The 19232-nt window shown below is 38.8% G+C and overlaps 1 protein-coding gene across 3 annotated transcripts in view; it reads left to right on the plus strand.

The window, feature by feature from the left end:
- The window catches only part of MED12L (mediator complex subunit 12L), a gene marked incomplete at both ends in the record, with an annotated part of 372007 nt that overhangs the window by 78517 nt on the left and 274258 nt on the right, over positions 1-19232 (plus strand). For all 3 annotated transcript variants that reach the window (XM_084232379.1, XM_084232380.1, XM_084232381.1), the window contains 3 exons: positions 2039-2188; positions 2943-3042; positions 3348-3484. In XM_084232379.1, the coding sequence (XP_084088505.1) occupies positions 2039-2188; positions 2943-3042; positions 3348-3484 (387 nt within the window). The remainder of the gene's footprint in view (positions 1-2038; positions 2189-2942; positions 3043-3347; positions 3485-19232) is intronic.

Consider the following 19232-nt stretch of genomic DNA (forward strand, 5'->3'; position numbering starts at 1 on the left):
CTACACTCAAGTCAGGGCAGGCTCGTGGGCCTGTGGGCTCTGGGAAGCCATGGCCAGAGCTGGCCTTGCTAGTGCTGTGTGGGGGGAACGTCCACAAGCAGTAAGTTGAAGCCTGCATGTCCTCAACCCCAACAAAGCCACCTTGCTCCACAGCAGCCTCCAGGCATTGCTAGGGATACAGTTACAGTTGTAGGCACTGTTCTACTAAATTGTAGGGTATATGTTAAGTTTCTCAGAAGCAGCCTATGAGATAGGAACTGATACTATTCCTGAAAAACAAATAATAAAAAAGGTAGGCTAGGTTACACAGCAGGTAAGTAGCTAAGCTGGATGGGTGGGGTGGGGGAGGTTCACACCCTTAATTATAGTGCTAAACTGCTTCTCTAGGTATCAAAGAAAGTTTCAAAAAGGAGCCAATAGCGGGCAGTGCAAAGTTGATTAGAAAAGTAAGAAGCTGACCAAGATTGCTTTTGACAATATGGTGGCTGTTTCAGTTTGACTTGTAGGTGAGAAGCTAGATAAAGGTGGGTTGAGGAGTGATGAAGAGTGAGGAGAAATAATACTAATTGTTCTTTTGAGAAACATGTCTGTGAAGAGAACAGAGAGCAATATCTGCCAGGCAAGTGGAGAAATTTTTAGAAATTGCTTTTGATTGGGCAGATCTGCATATATTTCAACTCAAGGTAAACCAGTGGAGAGTGAGTCCAGGAATCAGAAAGGAGGGTGCTTGATTATTTCACTGGGTAGGGGGAGGCTGTGGGATTCAGAATAGGGAAGTGCTCCCCCATGGATGGGAGATGAGAAGTCTAATCCTCACAGATAGGAGGACGCAGGTAGAGATGTGGAGACAGAGGTATTGGTGGTCCAAGGACTTGACCTTCTTCATATCTGCCATCTGGTCTCACAGGAAAGCCTCTTAGATTACAAAATTTAGTTCCTTTATATTTAATTTTGTATTTTAGAAAAATGAATTACTGCATTTGGCTGTTGAGGGCAGCATAGCAGATGATTGAAGTAGATACTTGAGAGTCATTACAGAGGTGCTTTTCCACAAGGGAACTTTTACCTTGAGCTTCTGCTCCCTATCTGTGAATAGGGATAACGATGGTTCTTAATTTCATTGCCTCATTGGGTTAAGGTTCTGATGACAAAGTTTCCAGGACAGTGTTCAGCACAGAGGGAATGCTTAATTACATGTGAGCTCTAATAATTTTTCTGCACTTAGCAGGGCAGCCGGTTAGCATAGTGGTTCCACACCTGTGTTCTGGAATCAACTTGGACCTGTTAAATGAGCTCCTCAGTGGCTCATGTTCCTCTTTGGTGGAACTGCAGAATAACTACCACCCTCATGATATTTGTGACATGAGTTAAAAAGTCACAGGAAGTGCTTTGTACCAGATGGTTGAGTAAAAACCATCAGCAAATATCTTAGGCAGGATAGGCAAACTATGCCCAGTCCAGCCTAGGAGCTAAGAATAAATTTCATGAGTTATTAGAACAAAAAAGAAGAATATGTGACAAACTATAGGTGGTCAGAAGAACTTAAAATATTTACTATTTGGCTTTTTATAGAAAAAGTTTGCCACCCACTGTTCGAGTTACTGCATGCCCAGAATTTATGAAACTGCTTATTACATGATTATTTGAAAGATTAAAGACAAATTCCTTTTTAGATTTCGTAGTCCTGGAAATTGCATATTCTGAATCCATCTCATTTTTTTTTAAGTGCATGAAAAAGATTGTTAAGTGATAATTTTTAAGTGATGATTACTACATTTTTATTATTTCTCAGATTTCCTGTGCTGGAATAGAAGGTTATGAATTATAGTATTACTTAATTTTGAATTGGTTGTACTGCCTTTCAAATTAATCTGTCTTTACTTTACAGCCTGAAGAGTTGAGACTAGGGTAAGATGTTCATTTTAAATTCTTTGGTAGGAAACTAGAATACAGTTGTGATAAGGTATAATTTTTACTGTTGTAAGCTGTTATATTATTTTACTTTCCAAATATCAGGATTTTTGTGCTTTATTTGCAGACTGTCACTCTCTGCTGCCCAAGTGCCTTGGTGTGGAATTATTCCACAAATGACAATAAGAGCACAAACCCTGGCTCTCCCCTGGATCTGCTGCAAGTGGCCCCCTCCAGCCTACCCATGCCGGGCGGGAACACAGCTTTCAATCAGCAGGTAGACTCTGCTTCAGTGGTCTGTGGGTTTCCCTTCTCCAGAGGCATCCGGGAATAGTGGGCCAAGCCTGAGTTTTAGCATCATTGCACAGGAGCCATTCCCAGCTCCCCCTCTTCTCTCTGGGTGACCTTTGCGAAGCAGTTAGCCTCTCTGAACTGCAGAAGTTCATGAAGTTGCTCCTTTCATTTTCATCTTCTTGCCCCAGAGTTCTTGCAGATTATCCCCCTCCAACAGTAATTGTAGTGGTGGTTCTACTACATGACCATAACTCCATAGAAGTAGACTGATATTTAGTTACTGTTGTATGCGTTTATTAACGTGGGGTTTTTTGGTTCAAAGACTTAAGCAAATTGAACCACTATTGTGACTAATATTTAGAATAAGATTCCTGTTTGTCTAGCAAATGGTTGTCTTAAATTGATAAAGCATGGCTAGTCGCTTTCACACATAGAAGAATGACTCAAAGATGATATTTTAGAACTTTCAGCTTCCCATGTGGTGTCCTAGAAAAATTCACATGTAAAGATTTTTTGCTTGCATTTATTTTTATGAGCATTTATTATTGAAAACTGGCATTGAATTGCCACTTGCAAATTTTAAAATGCGTTTCTCCAGCAACAGACTGAATTTCCTTTAATGAAATCAGGATTGTAGTTTGTTGGAGAATGCTTGCTCGTGTGGAAAAACCTAACATGATTTAGACAGCCATTGTGGCTTTCCAAGCTCAAGTTAATTAGAAGAAATTATCTTTCAGGTTCGAGCAAGGATTTATGAGGTAGAACAGCAGATAAAACAAAGAGGTCGTGCAGTGGAAGTTCGGTGGTCTTTTGACAAGTGCCAAGAGTCAACAGCAGGTACAGAACCCAAGGAAGAAGGAGTACTTTTGAATGTTGGGCTTTTTGCTGTGTTTCTCATTATTGTAAATCATTCCATGTGAATCAGGACATTTTTGACAGACCACTCTGAATTTTGAGGAATTCTGTCTATGTCCTTTAGATCCTGGCTGTCCAGAACTTTAGGTTTGGTTTCATTAGCAATTCTTAATGCTAAGAATGATAATTTTTTAGAATTCCTCTTATCTCACATAGTGATGCTTTTGAACTATGCTATTATGGGTTTGTGTGGCTTCTTTAACTGCTTTTTTGATTTCCACATCCAGGGGTGACTATTAGTCGTGTTTTGCACACATTGGAAGTCTTGGATCGTCACTGTTTTGACCGAACTGATTCCAGCAATTCTATGGAGACACTTTATCATAAGATTTTCTGGGCAAACCAAAACAAAGATAGCCAGGAGGTAATTAATATTTCTCCCTTTTCCTTAGCATACTTTATTTTTTATTCAGAAAATTCTGACAAGGTCTTATTTGTAATGTATAATGTCTTATGAAACTATCTGTGCCCTGAAATCATTCAATTTTTGGACAAAAATGATCCTTCACTATTAAAATGAAATGTCCCTTTGGGCTGGTCTTCCTGGATATGTTGACTGAAAGATTTTTCTTGGTCATTTTACCATCACTTGTCATTTTAGTTTGAAGAGTATATCGTTCATCTAGTGATTGGAGTTCAGATAATGGTTTGACTTTTACTAAGGAGAAATGTATTTTAATATTTAGCATGGTGAACTCCACTCACAACATAGTAGAATAGAGAGAATGAATCATTCTTTCCCCTAAACACAACTAAATAGAGAGGAAAACTAGAATAAAATTAGCTTAGGGGAAGATTCATAGGCATATTGACGAAAACATAGGATTTTCCTGAAGGTTTTGTGCTCAGAGTGGTGACTTACTATGGTAAAGGTGAGTGAATTGTAAAAGATGCATGAAGAAGCAAAAGAGGTTGCACTCAGGTGATGGAACAGGCTGGCTGCTGGTCCCATGGGGTATGGTCAGTGTTACAGAGGAACTGTCCAATAAAGGGAGTGGTACAGACAGGCAGGCACAAGACCATGAGAAGAGACAGCAGTTCAGTAGGCATGGATTTGGGTGCAGGGTGACTGGTGGCCAGCAGCAGGGATAAAGAATGCTTCCTATCCTCCCTTGGAAAGATCAGAAAAAGGAAAAATTGAAGATGGCGCGGTGCACACAGAGCTGACCTGGGCTGAGTCACAGAGAATTGGACACTTGGTAGAGCTGGTAGGAGAACCATCTCCCACTCTCTCTCTACAAGTAAGTGATCTGTGGTGCCTGCCAGTCTGGACATTGTACCCAGTGGTGGTGGCTGTTATAGGGCAAAGCAAGACATATACCCAGTACTGTGTCCCCCTTGCTGGGCAGGGCTGGAGGCTCATGTTCTGAGCATCATGCCTGTCACCCAACTCCAGGTGACTCAAATTTGGTGAAAACACAGTTGGTGGAACACAGTTTCATGCCACAGAAAGGAGCAGAAGGGAGTTGGGGTAGGAATTTACAAAACACTGAACATAGCTTGCTTTGTAGAAAGAGGAGAGCTAGTGGCCTGGTAACTGCCCACCTTCCTCTTTAGGACTGAGACTGAGACTGAGTGTTTTGTCTCCAGCTTCCCTTCACTTCCCCACCTGTCAGAAACATAAAGAAATAATCAAACAAGACCAAACCCAGAGCACACCAACCCCCCAAAATGAAATAAGGCAGCACATATACCTAGCAAGCAAGGAACATCTGAACACAAGTTAGAACAACAGAAGAATATAAGCACAGAGACATCTATAATTGACATGGAAATAAAGAATCTAATTGACAAACAATTCAGAATAGCAATTTCTAAAATAGTAAAATAGGTACTAGAAGAGTAGTTAAAAGATGATAAGCAAGTAAAGGGCTTTACAAAGGAGTTCCAGGAACAAAAAGAGTTCTTCACTAAAGATATTTAAGATATTAATGACATATGATGAATATGGAAAGCATTTTAAATAGAATTAAGCTCATAGAAGAGAGAATTTTTAGAAATAGAAGATGCAAATGTACAAATCACCCAATTGGAAGAAGAGAGAAGGAAAAATGAAGAAAAATGAAGAAACCCTATGTGAACTATCAGATTCATTTAAAAGAGGGAGCATAGGTTAATAGGTATTCCAGAAGATGAGGAGAAAGAGAAAGGAACACAGGCCCAATTTATAGAAATAATGGCTGAGAGCTTTGTGAACTTAAGGGAAGAAATAAGTTCAGGACCAGGAAGAACACCAAATTTCCTCAATGCAAAGTGGCCTTCACCCAGAGATATAATATTGTTAAATAATCAAAAGTCAAAGGAAAAGAAAAAAATATTAAAGCATGCTAGAGAAAAAAGAAAAAGAAGGTAATTTACAAGTGGACCCATGTAAGGCTCACATCATATTTCTCAGCAGTTACTTTTCAAGACAGAAAAAAGGCGGAAAGATGTATTTATAATCCCAAAAGACAAAAACTGCCAACCAAAAATATCCTGAAAAATTATCATTCAGATATGAAGATGAAATGAACACTTTCCCATACAAACCAAAGCTAATAGAGTTTGCCACATCAGATCTACCTTATAAAAAATCTTGAAAGGAGTTCTGCAAGAATCAAAAAAACAAAACGTAAAACCCTGAGTAAAGGGACAGTAGAGTGCAGAATCAGAAGTGTAAACAAGAGTAAAAAAGGAAACAGCAATAAAATACAAGGGGAGAGAGAAAAGGGTAGGGCCTGTATAGTTAAATGATGAGAAATTGATACTGGGTTATGAAAAAATTCTTTAGACATAGAAAGTTTGATATAATCCTTATGGTAATTACAAAGCAAAAATTTAGAATAGAGACACATAGAGGAACTAGAAACACATTGAAGAAACTGGGAGAATCAGGGAAGGCTATTCAGATGGGAAAAAGCATACAAATAGAAAAACAATAAAAGACAAAACAATTAAAAATCAAAAGATAGCATGATAGTAAATAAGCCTCATATGTGAACAATCATCCTAGACATCAATGATCTATACTCAGCAATTGAAAGTGACAAGTTGAGTCACAAAATATCAGCCATGGGTCTCCCTGCAGGTGCAGGGGTTAAAATCTCAGTGCTATCAAGCTGTCGCCAGCCACTGTGGCACAAGTTTGATCCCAGCTGTCCATCCAGGGACCTAACCCATATGGCGCAGCAGACCTCTCCTGTCTTGGCTTCTGCTCCCCTCAGCAGTGTATTTCAGTAGATCTGCCTGTCCTGCTCCCTGTTCTGTCTCTGAATCCTCTCACTTCCTACACCTCTGGCCTACACCCCAGTTCTTGTGTGCATAAATTAATAAAAATAAATATCAAAACACACAAGATATGAGCCATGTATATTTTGCCTACAACAAACCCATATTAAACATGAAGATAAACATAAAGTGAAGTGCCAGAGCAAGGTATTTCAAGCCATAAAGAGAGAGAAGCAGGATCTGATTAATTAGAATTTCATATCTGATTAATTAGAATTTCAACCAAAAAGGTAATCAGGCAAGTTATATATTATGTGATGGTCAAGGGAATCATTCATCAAGAAAATCAAACTATAATTAATATTTATGCACCTCAGTCAGGGCCACCTAACTCTGCAGAACCATTGTTAACAGACTGAAAACAACACATTGACAAAACTGCATTAATAATGGGATCACTGAGCACTCCATTTGTACTCCATTTATACTTCACTAAGGGATAGATCATCTAGACAGAAAATGGACAAGGAAATAGAGACATTAGATAAATTATTGGACCAGATAGATTTAATAACATTTGCAAAGCCTTCCATTCCAAAAGAGCACATTTTTTTTTTTTTTTAAACATAGAGCTTCCATATGATCCAGCAATTCCACTCCTAGGTATTTACCCAAAGGACACAGAAACATCAATTCCAAAGAACACCTGCACCCCTATGTTTATAGCAGCACTATTTACAATAGCTAAGCTTTGGAAACAGCCTAAATGCATAAAAATAGATGAGTGGATCAAGAAGATGTGGTACATATATACCATGGAATATTACTAAGCATTCAAAAAAGATAAACACATGCAATTTGCAGCAACATGGATGGCGCTGGAAGGGATCATGCTCAGCGAAATAAGCCAAAAAGAAAAAGAAAAATACCGGATGGTCTCACTCATAGCAGGAATCTAGAAAACTTAAATAAGGGACCAGGAAAATGAATAACTATAAGAAAGTGAAAATCAAAATCAACAAAAAACTATGAACCAGAGACACTTTTTGGGGGGTGGGGGGCGGGAGGGGAGGGATTGGGGTAAGAATGGGGGCTTGCAATTGTATGGGGAATATAAAAATAAAATTCATTATTTAAAAAAAAAGAAAGTGAAAATCAAAATCAACAAAAAACTATGAACCAGAGACACTCTTTGGGGGATAGGAGGCGGGAAGGGAGGGATTGGGGTCAAAATAAGGGGGTTGCAATTGTATGGGGAATATAAAAATAAAATTTATTATAAAAAAATAAATGAATAAATAAAAAATGTAAAAAAAAAGATTTATTTATTTATACAAGCACTGGGTACAGTCAGAAATGTGGGAGGGTGAGAGAATTCACCATTCCAGAGCGGGGAACAGAACAGGCAGACTGACGAAGTGCGCTGCTCTGCACTGCTGAGGGAGCAGCGGGTGCGGCAGGAGAGGTCTGCGCACCGTGTGGGACCCTCACTGGTGGCCGGGTATCAAACCAGCAGCACTGCAGAGGCTGCGGGCAGCATCTCAGCCCAGCGCTCAACCGCTCTGCCTCAAGGGGAGGCCCAAGAGCACATTCTTTTCAAGTGAACATGGAGCATTCTCAAAGATAGGTCATATGCTAGGACACAAAACATTTCAGGAATTATATGAAAACATAAATTATATTAAGCATCTTCTCTGATCACAATGGAATAAATCCAGAATCAACCACAAAATGAATCTTGGGATAAACCAAAACATGTAAAGACTAAACAGAATGCATTTGAAAAACTCTTGGGTCATGAAGAAAACAAAGATGATGTTAAAAAGCGTCTGAAGACTAAAAAAAAAAAATGCAAAAAAAAAAAAAGAGATAAACTCATGCCATTCACAGCAACATGGATGGAGCTAGAAGGAATTATGCTCAGTGAAATAAGTCGTAAGGGAAAAGAAAAATATCGGATGGTTTCATTTATAGGAGGAATATAGGGAAACCAAATAAGACATCAGTGTGAAAAAATAATAATAGAAAGCACAATAAAACAAAAACAGACAATTATAAACCAGAGACATCCTGCAGGGGAGGAGAAGGGAGAGGGGTCAGAGGGAGGGAGGGAAGAAACACAGGGGACTGAGGTGATGGTGAAGGAAAATCTATGGGGACTACACCTGAGGGGAGGGGGAAGCAAATATTGTTTAAAAATGAACAATATATAAAAAATAAATTTTTAAAAAAGGCAAAGAAAAGCTTCTGAAGACTAATGTAAATGGAAAGAAAATCTACCAGATCTGTTTGGATATTATAAAAGTGTTATTATAAAGGAAGTACCTAACAATTCTGGCTCACCTCTAAAAACAAGAAAATTATCAAACAATCTTACTTTACAACTGAGGGAACTAAAAAAAAGAACAAATGAAAAAAAATCATTGGAAAGAAATAATAAAAATTACAGCAGAAATAAGTGAAGTAAAAAAACAAAAAAGACTGTATATGTAAAACCAAGAAATAGTTCTTTGAAAGGATAAGTTTGAAAAACTTAGCTAGATTCACTAGGAAGAGGAAAAAAAAGCCAAATAAAAAGACAGAAATGATAAAGGTGAAATTACAAGAGGCCTTGGAAATAAAAAAGATCATAAGGACCTACTGTGAGCATCTCTGTGCAAGCAAGCTGTACAATCTAGAACAAATAGACACACTTAAGAGAATCATATGAACTTCCAAGACTCACTCAGATGAAGCGGCTTAAATAGAACAATCAAAAGCTCAGATATTGAAAGAGTAATCAAAAGTCTCCCTAAGAACGCAAAAACCCAGGACCCTGTGGTTTCGCTAGTGAATTACAAAACTTCAAACTTAACACCTCTTTTACTAAAACGCTTCAAAAAAAAAAAAAAAAAAAACAAAAACTGAAGAGAGTGGGAAAGCTCTTTAATACATTCTATAAGGCCGACATTAATTACCTGATCCTACAGCCAAATAAGGGCAGCACAAAGAAAGAAAACTAGAGGCTGATAACACTAATGAACACAGATGCAAAAATCCTCAACGAACCCTTAGCAAATCTAGTCCTGTAATATATTAAGAGAATCATCCACCATAATCAAATAGGTTTTCATTCTTGGGATGCAAGTTTCATTTAATGTATGTACATCATTCTCTGTCTTTCAGCAGATCAACAAAAATGGAACTGAAAAGCATATGGACATTTCAATAGATGCCAAAAAAGCATTTGACAGGATTCAGCACCCTTTAAACCTTTTTATGATTAAAAAAATCAGTAAATGGAATCATTGGAATGTATCTCAACATAATTAAGGCCATATACGATAAACTGACAGCCATCATCATAATTAGTTTTGAAATGCTAAAAGCATTTTTCCCTCTAGTCAAGAACAAAACAAGGACGCCGCCCACTCTCACCACTACTGTTCGACATAGTATTTGAAGGTCCTGGCCAGAGCACTTAGGCAAGAAAAGACTTAAAGGGAATCCAAATTGGAAAAGAAGAAGTGGATTTACCACTATTTGCAGATGACTTTATAACATATATTGAAACACCCAAAAAACACTACTGAAAAACTACTAGAAATAATAAATGACTGCAGTAAAGTGACAGGATAGAAAATCAATACGCAAAAATCTGTTGTATCTTTATATACAAACAATGAATCAGAAGGAAGAGAAATTTTTTAAACTCCCATTTACAGTTGCACCAAAAAAGAATGAAATATCTGAGAATAAACTTAACAAAGGAGGTAAAGAAACTATATTTTGAGAACTTATAAGTTGAAAGGAAATAAGGAAATAAGACTGATAAGGAAATAAACTGTGAAAGGAAATAAGACTCAAAAAAATGGAAAAATATTCTCTATTCATGTATTATAAGATAAACATTGTTAAAATGACTATGTAACCTAAGTAATTCATAGGTTCAAAGCAATACTGAGCAAAATTCCAATGATTTTTTTCAAGGAAAGAGAATAAACAGTTGTAAAATTTATAAGGAAGACCCAATAGTCAAAATGACCCTGAGAGATGAGAAGAAAAATGAAAGTGTCACACTATCTGACTATACTACATTGCAACAGTATTTAAAACAGTGTGATACTAGAATAAAAAACACTGGCCAGTGGAATAGAGAGGCCAGTAATAAGCCCACACAAATATGAACAGGTAAATTGGCAAGTGGTCCTGGGAAACTGGATAGCCACATGCAAGCAAGAATAAAGAAAAAACAAACTAGATCCTGGGCGTCCCCGGTGGTGCATCGGTTAAGCACTGGGCTGCGAAGCTCTGCAGCACCGGTTCGGTTCCGGACCCCGGAGGAGGGTCCCACATGGCTTGCAGACCTCTCCTGTGGTGCCCGCTGCTCCCCTCAGCAGTGTTATTTCATTAGTCTGCCTGTTCTGCTCCCCTCTCTGGCTCTGGTGAATTCTCTCACCCTCCCGTGCTTCTGACTATACCCATTGCTTGTATAAATAAATAAATACATCTTAAAAAAAAAAGATAACTAGATCCTTACTTAACTCCATGCACAAAAAATAATATAAAATAGATTAAAGAACTAAAACCATAAAGTACTTAAAACATGGTTTTAACATGACTGAACATCAACTCCAGAGAATATTTGGGCATGCATTCCCAATGGCAAGATAAACAAAAGCAAAATTAAACAATTGGGGCTGTATCCAGCTAAAAACTTTTGTACATAAATACAAAACAGAACAAAAAACAGACTGGGAGAAGATATTTGCTTAGCAGATGTCAGGGAGGGTTCAATTTCCAAAATATATAAAGTGCTTACACAACTTAAAAAAATAACCTAAACAACAAATGGGCTAAAGATCCAAACAGACACTTAACCCAAAGAAGACATTCAGTTGGTCTACAAACATATGAAAATAATTCTCAGCATCACTCGTTACAAGGAAAATGCAAGTCAAAACTACAGTGAGTTAGCACCTCACCCCTGTGAGAATGGCTGATAGCAAAGAGAATGGAAATAACAAATGTTGAGAGGATATGGAGAAAATGGAACACTCATCCACTGTTGGTGGAAAGCTAATTTGGTACAGCCTCTTTGGGAACCAGTGCGAGAATACCTTAAAAAATCAGAAATGGAAATCCAATATGATCCAGCAATACTACTGCCAGGTGATTCGCTGGAAGAGTATGAAAACCCTAATATGAAAAGGTTTATATGTTCCTATGTTCATAGCAGCATAATCCACAATAGCCAAGTCATACAACCAACCTAAATGCCACGAAACAGACTACTGGATTAAGAAATTGTGGAATATACACTCAATGAAATACTACTCAGCTATTATAAAAGATGAAATAGCATCTTTAGGGATAAAATGGATGGATCTGGAGGGGATCATGCTAGGTGAAGTAAGTCAGAAAGTAAAAGACAGATACTGGATAATTTCATTTATTTGTGGAATATAAATAACCAAGAACATACACTGGCAAGACACAGCAAAAATAATTCTCAGACTCTGAAAAATATACTGGTTACCAGAGGGAAGAAAAGGGAGGGGGAGGGAAGAATAGAGGGAGGAATGGGATTGGTTACCGGCATGGAATGTTAGTGTTGGAGACTGAGCGAAATATATGCACATACAGACATATGGCAGTGTACCCCTGAAGTTACATAGATATGTAATGACTGACAATAATAACATAAGGTAAACTAGGAAGATGTTTTTAGTATGTCAATGATGAATGAATGTTTTTGATTGTGATCTTTGAAAAATCCTAGAAAATGTATTGCTTCTCCAGGGAAACAGATCCAGTGGGGGGAAATACTGTGTACAGTGTATTGTATAAATTGCATATAATGTATAATATATATATTAATTAAGTGAGCACAAGAGGTATGTATTTATTTTCAGCATTTGGCAGAAGTGATTATTGGGGCTGGCACATAGTAAATATGTAGAATAGGCCAGCCGACTGGGGACCCAGGGAAGAGTTCTCATTGCAACTCAGTTCTGAAGATAGTCTTGATTGCTGTTCCTCTGGGACCTCAGCCCTTTCTCTTAAGGCCTTCAACTGATTACATGAAATCCATGAATGTTGTAGAGATTAATCTGCTTTATTCAAAGTCTGCTGATTTATTTGTTGAGCACATTAAAATATATATCTTTAAAGCAACATTCAGACTGGTATGTGACCAAAAAGTTAGGTATCATAGCCTAGGCAAGTTGGCACATAAAGTTTACTGATAATTTTTATATTATACTTTTCTAGCAATGGACTATTTTATAGAATTTTTAATTTTTTTTCTCAACCTCATTTAGGGAGAAGTAGAAGTTTGTCTTTATACAGTGAAAAGCACCCATTGTATCCAGGTTGTGCTAGGCCTCAGGAATGCAGAGATTAAGTTATAATGCATGGTCTCACCTTAGGGAACTCTTTAGTTCACTGATCACATATATATTTGATTTTTGTACTTTGGGAAAGCTATGTGGAAATGAATGCATATGTGGAAATAAAAGAAAACCGAAAAGAAAACTTTTCCTTGTCCTACCATTATGTGAACCTGATATATGTCCCAGATTATTTCTCCATTTTTGGAATAATTTGTGGGTTGGTTCCCTGCTGCTTCAAGATAAGGCCATAGACTACTGATGTCAAGTAGGGTGTTGGAACACGCTGGGTGTTCCTCACTCCTTGCCAGTCTCAGTGGTCATGAGCCGGCACTTCATAGAGCTATCACATGATCTTCTGCTTGCTGGCACAGGTCAAGTGTCACTGTATTCTTTTGGGGTGGAACGCCCCCCCCCCCCAAAAAAAATTAAAACATCTGTTTGTAATAGAGACTTTCTTAGATAAAATTGTTCAAGGGGATAAAGATTTTTAGTAAGTGTGTGAACTATTTAGAAGGAAAGTATAGATACCCAAAATTCAAGGTGCCCTTTGGGAGCACTAAGCTTCTTGCCCCTAAGTATTGAGTAAAAAGCTACATTGTTTTTCTGGTGAGAGTTTTACCAACTCTACCAAAATCACTTCTCTTTTGTATTTAGGATCCGTCCACTAGAGGACGACATGCTCTCAGCACTGAGAGTCGTGGCTGCTTCATCAGTAGGATGATAACCTTACCCGGTTTAGTTTAGGAGTAATTCTGTTGCATGTTAACTCAACTGTGGAAAGATTTGATGTGAGTGAGTAGTTGCTTTGTGGTTACTCTGATGTTTTATGAGTAAGGCAAAAACTACATTTTAATCTATAGTTGACATTTGACATTTTTTTCTTAATCTGTCAGAAAGAATAATTGGAGTGACCCATTGAAAATATGGCATCTCTGTGTGTGTGTGTGTGTGTGTGTGTGTGTTTACAAGGAGGGCTGTATGTAGGGTATGTGAGTAACATATTTCGTGTGTTTCTTCTGCACTAGGGGCTACTAATTTCCTGGAATTCATGTATGAGTGGTAGAGCTCAGCTGGAGCTGGCTTTTGATCAGCAGCGTGACCTTGAGCAAGTTACTCCTTGGTTCTGTGTGTTAGTGCCCTGGGTTAAATAGGCACAGAGTGCTTGCCTTCTCTATCTCTAAGGAGACCTGAGCACTATATTGTAAAGCGCTATATAAATATGTTTTAAAATTTGTTATTGTTACTAATAATAATGTGGCAGTTATTACTACTGTTATCTTGGGAGAATCAATATGATGAAGTTCTAGTAATCCAATAAGTTACATAAAGTGGTGTCATTCAGAAATGCCTCTCACTTCTTTAAAATGTACTTCCCCTTTTCGGGTTTCATAATTTGTGTTAGGACTTAGACAACATGACAGATAATAGAAAAAGTCCTGCACCCCTGCAGTTGCAGTGTTTGAGGTTGGCTCCTGCGGAAGTCGTGTCTAGGTATGTCTGGGCACTGGATTGCACAGCCCAAATCTGATTGGGAAACTTGAACTTTACCTTCCTTGATTCTCCTTTCTCTGGAACTGCCAAGGGGAAATCCAATTATCTTCACTTTCTTGTAAGGAGGGTGGAAGTTAGCTGTCCCACGGAACATGGGGCCTGAGGTTCACACCTGTCAGTTTAGTCAGTCTCAGTATTTGATGAAACCCGTTGAAAATATCAAGGCATGGGATTAGACCCATTGTCTGAATGGCCAGCATTTCAAGATAATCTGGATGCCCAGATGGATATGTAAACTTTCCCAGTCTTAGTTGACTCTACAGCCCAGGCAGCATGTCTGTTGGCCTGTCACTTTCTAATTCTAGATATGTACCCATTCTGTACATTTACTCTCTTAGTTGCCTGTTTAGTGTTTCAGAACCATTACTGCTCTTCGTGGAGGAGACAGAGAAGCCTGACATCTGCCTGAGGGATTTATAATAAGAGGCATGGGGACCTCCTGATTCTGTTCCTTTGGCCCTGCACGCTGTGGTCACATTGCTGACTCCATTTCTAAGTGACAGCACGCACGGGGGCGATGCCCCTTCATCCTTCTGGAGCCCCTGGACTACTTACTTCCTTTTGGGCCCCCTCGTTTGTGTTAGAGTGAGGGGAAAGCAGCTGCATCTTTGGGTGCCCTGGGGACACAGATAGAAAGGAAAGTCTAAACGTGGCAGGAAAATCTCCTTTTTTTCTTCTCCCTTTGGTGTTTCAGGAAGCAAACTTTCTCCTGAGTCATGAAGTGGCCATACCAGCTGCACTGGATAGAACTGGCCAAATAGTGGTGTGTACATTTCCTCTTTCTTGCTATTAAAACAAAACCATCACACACCAAACCCTGAACACTTACATGGTTAGTGTTTATATTTGTTTCATGTGCAGCACCTTCACGAAGCATTCTCTGAACATGTGTGAAGAGTTTATACCTAGTTTTTTGAATGGCACAGATCCTAGGTCTGGGGCAGGTGCTTTCCTCACTTCTGGCACAGGTCTGCAGCCAGGTCTGTAGTTGCAACCTCTTCATTGGGGCTAAAGAGCTCTGTCCTACCAGCATGATGTATAAGACAAAACTCAGTTTCTGTCATTGCTGGGCTTTTTCCATGTTTGCTTGTTTTCCTGTAGCTCTGTAAGGTCAGGGCTTGGGTTTCTTCCCTCCACCCCTTGCTCCATGCCTGGGGCCCAAATATTCAGGAAGTGCTTATTGAAATTTGTTTTCTGGGACTCAAAATCTCCTGGGACAGTGAACTGGAAAGCTAAACCTCTCTATGAGATTTGGCTTGGAAGGATAGAAGAGAATCCAGTATATACACGAATCCAGTATATACACGATATATCTGTTTTACCAGTGGTACCAGACTCACATGTATATGAGCATGTATGGGTCAAGAAAGGAATGTGAGTGACAGGAATACTCAGTGGTAAACGCAGCAAGTCAGTGCATTTCTTTGGGGGGCACTGTGGACATTTCCTTAATTTTAATGACTCTTGGTTTTTTCATTTGTAAAATAGGCAGTCTGTGTCCTATGTGAAAGTGACTGGAAATCAATAAACACTTAAATATTTATAGTGGTTTCCAGGACAAAGTGTATCCATTCAGTAAAGTCTAACAGCTGTTGCTGTTGCTACATTTAAGGAAGGCAGTTGAAACCTCTGGAGAGATGGGACCACTGTGGCAGAAACACACACAGAAACACACACTCCTGCACACACGCACCTGCACACACACACACAGACACAAACTGTTAACCACACAATTCATTAATCCATAAAGCACAGCCTGGATCTGTCAAGATTTTCACAGTCTTTGACTTTTCACAAAGACTGTGCCCTCACCAGGGAAGCAGTTGGAAATGGCTCACCCACAGTGTTATAGAAGAAACACACATTTCAATGCTTAGGTTTTTAAAAAAAATACTGTTTAAAGAATTACTTTTTCAAACCAAGACTCAGGGGTCAAACAAGGCAACAAGGCTGAGCAGACAAGGAAAACACATCTGAATATATATGAATGACTTCCCATTGCCATGTCATTCAGTGTGTGTAATGTTATGACAATTAATTAGGCTGCTTAGCGCAGCCTGATAAATCCATGCCCTGCTTTGGAAATACACATTTTTCTACCAGACACCCACAGGAAATGTTGTTGATTTTTCATAGCTGCCATTTTTTTCTCTCTTAAAATAAATCTGTTAGTAAAGGGATAGTTGTATTAAATAATTGGGGAAAAACATTTGTGCAAGCCAGACATTTTACACTTTTGGTGTTTTTGAGAAGAGCCGATACCAAATATGTTTAGATGAGCCTCTGGTTTTTTTTTTTGAGCATGTATGCAAATCTTATTTTTCCTCTTTAACTTTTTTTTCAGTGCTTCTTGAAAGCACTATGCCTTCTTTTAAATGTGTTACATCATCTCCTTTAATCTTTCCCTAGTCAGTGAGATGCATGTTAAAAAGTAATTTGTATTCCCCTAATTTACCGATGAAGAAATCAAGAACTTGAGGATGAATAAGTTACTCAAACTCATACTGAACTCACTGGTGAGAGAATAGGCATTGGAATCTTAGATGGTTCCAGAACCACACTCTTAACCAGTCCTTAGACTGTTTTTTTGAAAATTTTATTTTAACTATAGATGGATGAACTATAGATGAATGAACAGGTGTCAGGTGTAATTTTGGAAAAAAGCGGGGAAAACCTTTATAATTGCCATGCACTGCTTCTGTTATAGGGCAGAGAAAGGGGCAGCCCAAACCCCGCAAACCTGCCTATTCTAAATGGGTTCTGCCATCTGCTGCATCAACACAAAACGTATGAGACTTTAATGGGAAGGAACTTTAATATAATTTGGAAAAAATACAGGAAAGGCAAAGAATATAGTTTATAAATTAAGAACCCAAAGTTACCCTTCCCCTCGTGGGTAAAACTCCATCCAAATGGGATTGGCCCAGAGCAAGGCCCCAAAGCCTGCCACAAGTCTTAAGGCATCTTCTAGTGGGGACCCACAGAAAAGGGTCAGAAACAACCAGACAAGCCCAGAATGAAAAGAGCCAAATCAACATCAAGATAAAAGCTGCCATCGTCACCTCCCCACGGGTCTCACCCACATCTATGTCACCCAGTCCACGACCAAAAGGCAAGCACAGTTTCTTCACGTGTATTTTGGCTCCATGTGCCTCCTCCAGGTCTCCTTCTGGCTCCATCCTGCTTCCTTCCTCTGTCTCCTCTTCAGCTTCTCTTCTCCCTGTTCAGCTCCATTTGGGTGGGGCAGAGAACCTGGAACCTTCTCCTTTCCTGGGGACCACCCTGTTACACTTCCACATACTCATATTGTCCCTTTGTACAGTGGCCTTACTGGTAAAATTCATTTCATCTGGTAGCATGGTAAACACCTAATAAATGCAAATCACTGTATTCTTGTTACAGTGACTGTGGTCCAGTGAGTAGAATATAGCACCATCTTTAAAAATCGATATTTCCTGGGCCTGCCTGGTGGCTCAGCAGGTTGAGCAGTGCACTGTGAATTTGTCAGCAGCTTCTGTAGGGTGGGTGCTATTCCTGGCCCGCATGGGAGAAACCCACATGGAGAGGCAGACCTCTCCTGCCTCGCCTGCTGCTCCCCTCAGCAGTGTCTTGAGTACGTCTGCCTGTTCTGCTCCCCGCTCTGTCTCTGGTGAATTCTCTCACCCTCCCATGCTTCTGATCTGTACCCCAGTTCTTGTATAAATAAATAAATCTTTTAAAAAAAGGAAATTGATAGTTCCTTTTTTTCTCATCTGTATGTTTTCTTAAAAAGCAAGCAGGTAAAGTTTATAGTACCATACAGTGATGGCTTTTGGAAATTATGTCTAATTTTATTTCTTTTTTTTTATTTTTGAAACTAAATTTTATTTTTATATTCCCTATACAATTGCAACCCCCTTATTTTGACCCCAATCCCTCCCCTCCCCAGCCCCCACCCTCCATAGAGAGTCTCTGGTTCATGGTTTTTTGTTGATTTTGATTTTCACTTTCTTATAGATATTCATTTTCCTGGTCCCTTGTTTAAGTTTTCTAGATTCCTGCTATGAGTGAGACCATCCGGTATTTTTCTTTTCTTTCTGGCTTATTTCGCTGAGCATGATCCCTTCTAGCACCATCCATGTTGCTGGAAACTGCATGTGTTTATCTTTTTTGAATACTGAGTAATATTCCATGGTGTATATGTACCACATCTTCTTGATCCAGTCATCTATTTTTGGGCATTTGGGTTGTTTCCAAAGCTTAGCTATTGTAAAGAGTGCTGCTATAAACATAGGGGTGCAGGTGCTCTTTGGAATTGATGTTTCTGTGTCCTTTGGGTAAATACCTAGGAGTGGAATTGCTGGATCATATGGAAGCTCTGTGTTTAGTAGGTCCAGAAATCTCCACACAGCTCTCCATAGTGGTTGGACCAGTTTGCATTCCCACCAACAGTGCAGGAGAGTTCCTTTTTCTCCACACCCTCGCCAACATTTGTTGTTGCTAGTTTTTTTAATATGTGCCATTCTCACTGGTGTAAGATGGTATCTCATGGTAGTTTTGATTTGCATTTCCCTGATTACAAGTGATGTTGAACATTTTTTCATATGCCTGCATTTCCTCTTCAGAGAAATTTCTTTTTAGCTCTTCTGCCCACTTTATTCATTCATTCATTCATTCATTCATTCATTTATTTATTTATTTATTTATTTATTTAATTGAATATATATATATTTTAAATAATAAATTTTATTTTTAGATTCCCCATACAATTGCAACCCCCCCTTTCTGATCCCAATCCCTCCCCTCCTGCCCCCCACACCCCCAAAAGTGTCTCTGTTTTATAGTTTTTTGTTGATTCTGATTTTCACTTTCTTATAGTTATTCATTTTCGTGGTCCCTTATTTAAGTTTTCTAGATTCCTGCTATGAGTGAGACCATCCGGTATTTTTCTTTTTATTTCTGGCTTATTTCGCTGAGCATGATCCCTTCCAGCGCCATCCA

Source organism: Talpa europaea (assembly GCF_964194135.1).
Source record: "Talpa europaea genome assembly, chromosome: 4".
In the NCBI taxonomy this organism is placed as follows: domain Eukaryota; kingdom Metazoa; phylum Chordata; class Mammalia; order Eulipotyphla; family Talpidae; genus Talpa; species Talpa europaea.